Here is a 10,644-nt window from a genome sequence, read left to right on the forward strand (position 1 = left end):
CTTCTCCCTCCACCAGGGGGCTAACATCTCGTATCAAAACCTAAAACTATAAATCAATTTGGGGGCTTTAGCCTGTCACTCGAAAGTCCTCCAATTCTACACCTATGAAAGTTTATTTCCCTATTTATTTGCTCTTAACCCCATAACTACATTCTCATTCATGAATTAATATGTGATTCTTACCATTTGTTTCTTACCATTTGTTGACTGAGGATCACACATGTTCTCACAACAGGTATTAATATCTTAATTGGCCAAATAAAGAAGTAAATGAAGTATATGATTTTAAATAAACACAACTTCTTCCAACATTAAAGTCTAATACTTTATGCAACTTCCTTTCAACACTTAATCACGTATCATTTTAAGGGAAAAAATAAAGAAACTACTCAGAATCCATAGAGAAAACACAACCACACATGAGTTTATCTATGGAGAAAATACCACACTTGAATTTAAAATTAGTACAAGAAATCTAAATTAAAAAATCTAAATTAAAACTAAATGTAGTCAGAAAGATAAACTCTTATCTTAAATCCTCTCAACCAAATGTCTTGAAATTTCTTTGAATTCTCTTCCTTCACTCATAATACAAACTAAAACTTAAAATAAAATAAAAGTGGCCAGCGATGGCGCTTACTTGGATGGATGATGGATGTTGGATCCCTTCTCTTGATGATCCAAGTCTTCTTTTATAAAAATCCAAAGAGTGGCTTTTTTTTTAGTGGCTTGGTGTCTCTTCAAAATGTGTTTTCATTCAATGAATCTTCTAGAAGTTGCCTCATTTCAAAAAGCAATTGAATGAATTTTTGTGTTCATGAGTTATTTTCCATGTTTTTACCAAGGGTTGCTTCAAACACCTCTTCAAAATTTTGTCTAAATTGAATGAATCATCAAATAACTACTTCTTTTGCTTAAGCGCGGGGTACCTGGTGCTTAGGCGTAACTCTCTCTGTATAACTGGCACGTAAGCGCCAGTCCTGAGCGCTTAGGCACCCCAGTTCATTTTTTGCACCTTCTCATTTTTGCTCCAAATTTGACCCATTTTCGCTACTTTTACTATTTTTCTTCTCTTTGATTGTTCCTGCAAGAAAAACACACAAATAACTTTCATTAAAGTGCAATATCTCAAAAATAGGTATAAAAATGTCTATAAAAAGTCTATATATTTTAGGTGTATCAAGCACCCTAACCTAATTCAAGTCCAACCCGATCTGCCTCCTAGTCGAAGTCATACATAGACCTAACACCATAGCAAATCAACACTTTGAGGACGCTTGTGGACTCAAGGCAGTTGTCTCCAACCAATCTAATTGAAGTCTTACCTCTTCAGCGAAGGTATAGACCAAAGTCCCTAAATTTATGCTCGGTTTAGGCTTTTGTGAAGAAAATTTTAATTTCATACATACATAACTGTATAGATGTGTTCGTCTGGTGTAGTAACAAACCTCACTTAATTTGATTGAGCATTGAGCGAGATCTTAGGGTTAGAAAATGAACGATTCTCGGGTTAGGAGGAATGAGGATGATGAACCGATGACATCCGTTTCGCGAGTGTATTGATCGAACGACAGAGAGCACGTTGAACAGGCGACGCATACATGAACAACGGGCTGACGAGGCGGCTACGTAAAATATGCTAGCAAATCAAAACGCGACACATGGAGTTTTGGAGATTACGAGGATCCAATCAGCGCCAACGTGGACAAGTAAGAAATTAGGGATATTTTCTTATTTAAATAATTATAAAAATTTCAAAAATTCAAAAATTCATAACTTGGAGTAAAAAAAAAGATAAAAATAAAATAAAAATACTCATGTACTCAGTAAACAAAGAAAAAAAAATGTGGACTAAACATAAAAAATAGTTACTTTATATTTATTTTTAAATTAATTAAATACTCAAACTTGTTTAAATCATAAATAACTAAATATTAATCACAAAAATATAAAATTGGGAGGGTTTACTTCTCACATGCGTAATAATGTTTTTTTTGATTTTTCAAAGACAAACGACAACCCTAACATTGAAAACCCTAACTTCTAAAATAATATTTTGCTTAAAATAATCATAAAAAATAAAATATTAGTCAGGCAATTATAAAAATCTGTTTGTTAAGTTCATTACGGTCGAACGAACTTAGGAAAAATGAAAATCAAATTTCAAGAATCTAATGCATATTTTTCTATTTAAAAATTGATTAAATTACCAAAATTTAAAAAAAAATACAAAAAAACTCAAAAAATCACCAAAATAACCGAAATTGAAGGAAATTGCCTTAAAAAGTCATTGTAAAAATTTCAGAACCATAAAATTATTTTTAATATAAAAGTATATTTTCTAAGTAAATAAAGATTTTGGCTTGAAATAATTATAAGAAATAAAATATGAATACCTCCTCTAAATGTCAAAGAGCATCCAAAATTGGGTGGCATTAACGTAAAAAAGCTAAATTTAAGTGTTAGATATGTAAATACATGGGAATTGGGAGCTATGTTTGTAAATGCCCTTAAAAGAATTCTAACATTACCATCACAAAAGGGGAGTAAATTTAAAGAGTAATAAACTTGAATGAGATTTAAAGTCCAATTTAATCAGAATTCAGAGCATTATAAAATTACCAAATTACTATCAGCTTATATCGTTGAGCACTCATTAAATACTTGTGCACATGAGTCATATTTCTATTGCAAAAAAAAAAAAAAAAAAAAAAAAAAAAAAAAAAAAAAAGATGATAAAATTATGCCCACTAAATTTAATTTAACACTAAAATAAATGAAAAATATACAACACATTTTCAAAAAAAAAAAATGTTCACATCACTCCTAGGAATAAATTAATTGACTTTGCTTTCTTTGCGAGGCGGATCACTGCAGATTCTTATCCCACTCAAAATGTAGCCGCCGAAAGCACTCATTTGCATGTGCGGATGGGTGCGCGATGGAAGAACCTGCATTATCAAATGTTGATCAAAATTTCCAGTCATTTCTAATAAGTTAACAAAGCATGTGATTTTATAAATTGTTATCTTAAATATATCTAGTTACCTTAGAAACTAATAGAAATATCAATTATATATATAAAAAAGGGGGCATCATATACATACATACCACATAATTCTTATTTATTTACAATATCAAACATCTAAACTTTCATATATATTTTCACTCTTTCAAAATGATGATAATGCCATATTTGATGTGATATTAAAAAAATATCACTATCACAGTTTTTAAAAGTACAATACACATTTTCATGTATAGATTTTTAAAACCAAAGTTTTATGAATGCAAATATCAAAATTTTAAAAGTTAGTGAAAATGGAAATTAATATATATATTAAATGAGCAACTAAAGTGCTCATTCAGCTGTGCATATTTTTGATAAGATCCGACACAAAATTCCACACAAAATTTGGAGCAAAAACAAATTTCTTTCTTCAACAACACAAACATTAGGACACATAAAAAATAAAAACTTATAATTCGAGAGGTAGATGATCTTTACCAAATCCTACAATTCCTAGGTAGACCATCTCTCCTAAACACTAACCACCCTAAGACTCAAGATAACAATCTCATGCATAACCCTAATCCTAAACATATTTGTCCTAATTATAATAAACAATAATAAATAATAAAAGACTAAATTGCCCTTAGGCTCACAAAAGACAAAACTGTCCTTAGGCACTGGCGTAACAATACTCCCCTCCCAAAAAGACACCCTGGTACTCAAAGTGGGGAAAAAAAATGTTATTCGGTCAAGTCGTGTGGCTCCCGCACATAAATTGGCTTGTGTCTAATTCTTGAAATCAGCACCAATACACTCATTATGGTCTTCTTTAACTTCTCAAAAATCTAGACTGTCAAATTCCTTTACTGAAAGTTGTCCTTCAATTTCTTCATCCACGGCCACCAAATCAAACTACCGCCATCATGAATTTATAGTAGTATCATGTAAGTCCCATAAACTTTCTCAACCCTTTCAAGTTTTTGGTAGTAACCCTTCCAACATAGCCACCATATTCAATGAACCCCCTGACACAAGGTTTTAAACAAGCTAGCTCACCACGAGGCACCACCTTCTGCCCCTCCATCATAATCTCCATAGTCAAGGATTTCTAATCCACCCTCTTCTCTTTGATCGTCTATAGCCACTTCATCCCCAGAATCATATTAGTACTTTCCAAGTCCAAGGGATGGAAGTGCTCTTCCACCTGCATGCCCATCTATTCCGAATTAAAGTTGCCTTACTTCTCCTTTTAATCTCTCTTCCAAAGCATCCACTTTCTCGGTTGACATCTCTCGGATAACTTACCAAGTCTGACTTCAAATAGGTGGAATGGAGCCTGCCAACGATCCCTTCTTTGGCCTCTCAGCTATCCTGAATCACTAGTGCTTCGCGAGGCAAGATCACAAAAGCAGCACTATGCGCTGTGATCCTTCCCAACAAGCTTGAATTGCAGTTGTTTCGTGATATTAGGTAGGGAAGGCGATCATGTCGTTGGCAAATAGCTCCCATTGCGACTGTAGCACGAGTTGATTCGGTCATTGTACTTTGTTGTCCCGTGGTTTGCTTCCCTCAGGACTGTAGTGTTGACGTTCGGTCATAAAGGAGCGTTGGCATTCTACGATCCCATCACTCTTCTCTACGAATCGCGATTGAATCACGAGCTTCAATCACGAAGCCCTTGTATGTCGCGGCTTTGAACCCTTACGATCGGTCATGACTTTCCAGTGAGCGCATATTGCAATTGCACCACGAGCTTTGGTCATGCAGGAGACATGCAATCCCGGAATCTCGAATGCAGTGCGTTCCCTCCCAGATAGCTTTTACCGTGACTATATCGTCATGAGGCACGCCGCGATCCAAACGATTCCCAAAATCGAGTGTCCTGATATCAAATTGATACTATCGGACACAAATTTCTACACAAAAATTACGACAAAATAAATTTCTTTCTTCAATAACACAAATAACTAACACATAAAGGATAAAAACTTGCAATTCGAGAGATGGGCAATCCCTTCCAAATCCTATAATTCATGCGGTAGGAAATCTCACCTAAATTCTAACCCTAAGATCCAAGATAACAATCTCATGCATAGCCATAACCCTAAACATTTTAGTACTATCTATACTAAATAATAACAAAATCAAAAAGATTAAGTTTCCCTAGGCTCATAAAAGTTAAAATTATCATTATGCACTGACGCTACAGTTTTATGCTCTCTTTAGTGTAAAATTAATGTAGCATACTCGGGCCTCTCCAAATCTATAAATAAGGCGGGATACACTGAGGATTTAGTGATACATTTATGGATTCATCCCAACTGTTCGAAGAAGATTTTAAATAGCGTAGAGAAAAACAATTAATAATAGAGAAAGCAACAGATCAGACCTGGTATTCTCGAAGCCAGGGCTCGGATATTTGCAAGCTTAGGGCCATTTTTGCAGCTTGTAACTTGTGCATACACATCGCAAGTGACTGAAAACATTTAGAACCAAAAAATTTATGCCATGAGGTTTAGCTTGGGCAAAAATGAAGCAAAAATGTTGCAAGACAGTATCAAATGTATAGTGTAGAAAGAAAAAAAAATGAGATTAATAGTAAAGAAATCACATAAGAAGCACACACTTCTTATGTTATTTACATATCTCACACAAACTCTCATATTTACATAGATAGCACTTTGGTGCTTTAAGCCTATGCATAAAAATGTGTATTTCACATTTAAAAATGATAATAGTGCTATTTTTTATTTTACACTAAAGATTTGAGTGCGGTGTGTGTAAATATGAAAGTTTCTGTGTGAGATATGTAAATAAATTAGAATTGTGTGCTCTGTATGGAAATGCCCCTTAATAGTAATAATAAAAGTTTGGAGAATTATTAAGCAGCTGATAATTCACCAGAAACCTGTTTCGGGTATAATATCCAAACAATTATACTACAAGACCAAAAAAATTCAGCAGAAAAAATAATAATAATAATAGATTGAAGTAAAATTAGATTAAGATGGCATTAAATAATATCAATTATTTTGTGTTTTTCCTGCATCAAGATGGTCTACTGGACAGCCATCCTGTTCTCTTGCAGCCGCAGGTTGGAGCCAGGGAACGCTGAACTAAACTGACAATTGGAGGGATGCCATTGTTGCTCTAAATTTGGACAAAAATTCAAAACTAGGAGGGAGCTTACATCAACTCGAAATAGCATAATCTCACATGTAGACAGTAGAACCTCAAGCTAACAAGAATTTGGAAGTTATTTCAGCTATCATGATCGCTCTTTTTTGGAGTCAATTAGTTCCTTCATTTTCTGGCAAATTTTAATATTTTAAAAGTTATATTATAAGTAATGCACATTTTAAGTAGCGTATGAATAAGCAATGATATAGCTAGGTGCAGGCAAAACATTGGCAGGGAATGGGGATACCGTAAGAAGTAATAGGACAGAATTCATAGTACAGAATATTGAAGATTGTACAGCTCAAATAGAATAGAAAAATTGCACCTGAAGGCAATGACTGTAAATTGCAAATGGTGCAGAAAATGACAAAAGAGGCAGCAATTTTTGCACCAGGCTCCCCAACTCCATTTCCGGCGCAGCAACAATCAGACTGAATAACAAAATAAAGAGAGCATAAATCTTCAAATACAACCATGAATTCTTACATTCTGTTGCAGCACCAATTTTTCAATGGGCATTTAAATACATACCACCCAATTCCTATGTATTTATATACCTAACACCTAAACTATACTCTTTACATTTATACCACCCAAATCTTTCATATCACATAAAAAATACCACTATTTTACCTTTTAAAAAGTGAAATACATCTTTTTATGCATGGTAAGTTGTAATAGATGTAAAATATGAACTTTAGGTGTTAGATATGTAAATACATAAGAATGAATCCAATTTTCAAACCTTGAGAAACCTCTTTCCTTCCAAGAATTAACTAATTTTGATGATGCATGCCTTCCAGAAGTTTTCAATTTCTCAACAGTTGACGAAAAACAAATACCTTCTTCACCATCTTCAATGGGAGGATTTGAATCTGTTTGCAGAAAAAATTGCCCAAAATTTTTTATATTTAAGATATCAGGTGAAGAACATAATTCTATCAGACGAAATATTTATTTTTCAAATAGCTTCTTCTTCTAAAACATGCATAGAACCACCTTTTGATAGAACAGACTCAGCCAAAAATGTTGTATTTTCGCAAACGCCCACAATTTTTGGAATGTCCTGACGAAAACAGGTACCATCATTTTCTCGAACAAAGCAGAGATCATCAAGAGAAGCCGAAGACATCAGGTGAAGAACATAATCTATCAGACGAAATATTTATTTTTAAAATAGCTTTTTCTTCGAAAACATGCACAGAACCTTTTGACAGAACAGATTCAGCCAAAAATGTTGTATTTTCGTAATCGCCCACAGTTTTTGGAATGTCTTGATGAAAACAGGTACCATCGTTTTCTCGAACAAAGCAGAGATCATCAAGAGAAGCCTCAACAATTCTGCATTGGAAAAAATCCCAAAAATTACTTTTTAGTCCAAATGTTTGAGAGATAGAACTGCCAACTACATCTACATGTTGATAAAATACAGGAACTAATATAATACATTTTTAGGGCTTTCGCATACATACCACCTAATTACTTTTTAGTCCAAATGTTTGAGAGATAGAACTGCCAACTACATCTACATGTTGATAAAATACAGGAGCTAATATAACACATTTTTAGGGCTTTCACATACATACCACCTAATTACTTTTTAGTCCAAATGTTTGAGAGATAGAACTGCCAACTACATCTACATGTTGATAAAATACAGAAACTAATATAATACATTTTAGGGCTTTCACATACATACCTAATTCCTACGTTTACATATCTAACACTAAAACTTTACTTTGTATATTTACACCACCCAAATCTTTCATATCAAATCAAAACACCATTTCAACTTTTAAAAAGTGAAATACACCCTTTTCATGCAGAAATAAGGTGGCATGTTTATATGATGTAAATACACAGAAATTGAGTGGTATGTATGTAAATGCCCCTATATTTTTCTAGAATAATTTTCTCAATTTAAAAATAAGAGTCTGTACAATTACCATAAGAATTTGCTTAGTAAACTGCAATAATGTTATCCAATCTGCCAAGAAAATATCACTAATAACCTATTTACAATGAAATAATTATTGAAGCCCATTGAGAGGTTGCAACAAAGATATAGAAAAAGTTAGCAAATAGTTAACATTAGTATCCTGAATCATGAATAACAATCAGGGTCCTGAATCATAAATAACAATCAGGGCAACTAATGCACTCTGGAACTCCTAGATTTGTAAAAATAGCAATAAACAATGTTACCAATATTAAGCTTTTTGACAGTTTAAGAAAAAAGTGAAACGCCCTATTACCTCCAAAGTATTATTACCCTAATGTATAAAGCAAAAGTTAAAAAACTCGTGATCCCTTCACAAAAAAGAGAACCATTAGACTAAAAAATGAAGAATGCTACATGCACTAAAAATTTTCCCCTAAATTTGCTTACCAAACAAATTAATAATGAAATTAAATATCAAGTGACTCCAAATTTATGTTAAATATTATTTAAAAAATATTTAAAATAAAAAATTTTGTTGAAGTATTTGGTGGCAGAGGTGAATACAAATCATTTGAAATCTATGTGATGTTCCAACTTTTTAATCTGCAAAGCATTTATTGCAATCCAGTCCACTAATGAAATATTTTGACATTTTAAATCTAATGAAGATTTTACCTGCTGTTCACTTCAGAACTGAAGTTGAACATACGCACTATATCAATTGGATTGCGAGAAGCTCCAAAGTATGTGCTACACACATAGCCTGTGCCTGTAAAACATCAAACATAAGACACTAGTGCTATGATTAATAAACAATTCTTATGTATTTACATATCTCACACCTAAACTTTCATATTTACATACATAGCACTTTGGTGCTTTAAAACTAAGCATTGAGATGCAAATTTTTTAATTATTATTTAAAGCATATAAAACCGTATAATAGTACGAGGGTAATAAAACTAACAAAAGAGAAAGAATATGGACGATGAAAAGGATGAATTATATACTAAAAATGATTAAATTTCAGTTTGATGCTATTCAAGTTGCCAGCTTAAATTTAAACTTGAAACATAATGATTGGGTCTCATGGGCACATTACTTTATGCAATTTATTTGACATATTTTGTTGTTTTGATATTTGGAATGGCACAGCTTAAAATTGTGTTTTTGCCTACCATATTTTAAAATTTTGTGGTGATAATTACTACATTATACTCCCAAAAATATTTTTCAAAATTAAAATTGGTAAAATATTTTAGCGGCTCACATTGCTCATAGTTGGTGCCTAACACCTTCAGGATTAGGCATCCATGTCTCCTTCAGGGCTCTTAGTACGTTTAATAATAATGATCGGAAATGCACAAGAATCAAGGCTTTCAATTATAAATCCATATATAGTAGCTCATCTGCAAGATTTTTCAATTTAATATGTTGATTAAGATTCAAATGATAACAAGTAGATTTGATAAAAAAACATATCGTCCCAAATCTATCAAATTTGACTAAAAAGAAGCATTACTTTTAAAAATAACAGAGAATAAAAGAAAATAATTCACCAAAAAAAAAGCCTCAAGTTTGCACAAGGATATAATCACCAATAAACTCTTTAAAGCTCTCATTTGATCAAACAATTGAACCATGAAAACAAAAGGAAGATTATATCTAAGTAAAAAATTTATTCATATACTCAATGTCCGTATACATGCTCCAAACCCATAAATCAACTTTAATCAACTTTAAAGGAATACATATGATCAGAAAACAGAAGGAAAACAAAAAACTCATAAAGATGCAATCTAACTTCATGAATAGCTGCAAAAATTGAATCCTTAAATCCTCAGCAAAAAGCACATGGAATTTTCAACCCAAGAGAACCTAAAGGAGGGTGCCAAATAGAAACTACGGGCATTTACATGCATACCACACAATTCTTATGTATTTACATATCTCACATTAAGGGCCCGTTTGGGGCAGCTTAAAAGTGCTGCGGCGTTTTTAAAAACGCCGCCTTAATGTTTGTTTTCCGCGTTTGACTCCAATTTCACAAAACAGCATTTTTATGTTTGTATTACACGCGGACCACCGGCATCTCCCCGCGAGCCGCGGATATCCCCGTGATCCGCGTTTGGCCTCCAACCTTTTACTCCGCTACCCTCGCAACATTTTCCCCCCTTTTACTCCGCTAGCCTCGCAACATTTTCCCCGCAGTCGTAACCTTCCTTCGAACTCTTGGCGTCGATCCTGCCTCCGAAGTCGCTCCACAGGTATGTAATCTCTTCTCCTCGCTCCACTCCTCCCTCCTTTCCCCCATTTTGTCGAATGACATCTTGTTTTCAGACTATGCGGTGAATCTGGAAGTGTTTGGTGGCTAAAAACCTAGATCCAGTTTTGGAGAAACAAGTATTGCCGGTAAAAATGTAAGTCCACAGTTATTGTGAAATGTTTGAAGCATCGAGAGGGTTTACTTCTCTATTCCCCATCCCTAACCTTTCTTCGAAATGGCTAA

General features: G+C 33.4%; 1 protein-coding gene across 2 annotated transcripts; it reads right to left on the minus strand.

The window, feature by feature from the left end:
• Positions 1–2,753: 2,753 nt before the first annotated feature.
• LOC110038861 (tRNA (adenine(58)-N(1))-methyltransferase non-catalytic subunit TRM6-like) lies at positions 2,754–9,494 on the minus strand. Of its 2 annotated transcripts, XM_020743781.1 has the most exons (7): positions 9,406–9,494; positions 8,811–8,904; positions 7,401–7,534; positions 6,939–7,068; positions 6,519–6,624; positions 5,403–5,489; positions 2,754–2,951 (listed from the first exon to the last, which is right to left on the minus strand). In XM_020743781.1, exons 2-7 carry the CDS (start codon positions 8,840–8,842, stop codon positions 2,838–2,840), a joined length of 603 nt encoding a protein of 200 aa, XP_020599440.1. In that variant the 5' UTR covers positions 8,843–8,904; positions 9,406–9,494; the 3' UTR covers positions 2,754–2,837. The 2 variants fall into 2 exon arrangements, with proteins under 2 accessions (XP_020599440.1, XP_020599438.1); XM_020743779.1 differs by lacking the exon at positions 9,406–9,494 and having other exon boundaries at positions 8,811–8,907.
• Positions 9,495–10,644: the final 1,150 nt, after the last annotated feature.

Source organism: Phalaenopsis equestris, unplaced genomic scaffold, assembly GCF_001263595.1.
Source record: "Phalaenopsis equestris unplaced genomic scaffold, ASM126359v1 Scaffold234183, whole genome shotgun sequence".
NCBI classification, from domain to species: domain Eukaryota; kingdom Viridiplantae; phylum Streptophyta; class Magnoliopsida; order Asparagales; family Orchidaceae; genus Phalaenopsis; species Phalaenopsis equestris.

What these genes read in the sequence shown, in the direction of transcription:
- LOC110038861 (XM_020743781.1), bottom strand. Translation starts at nt 8,842, where the DNA reads ATGTTCAACTTCAGTTCTGAAGTGAACAGCAG. An exon ending in TTTACAGTCATTGCCTTCAG is followed by an intron (nt 5,490 to 6,518) that starts GTGCAATTTTTC and finishes AAATGTTTTCAG; the next exon opens with TCACTTGCGATGTGTATGCA. An exon ending in CCTGGCTTCGAGAATACCAG is followed by an intron (nt 2,952 to 5,402) that starts GTCTGATCTGTT and finishes TTGATAATGCAG; the next exon opens with GTTCTTCCATCGCGCACCCA.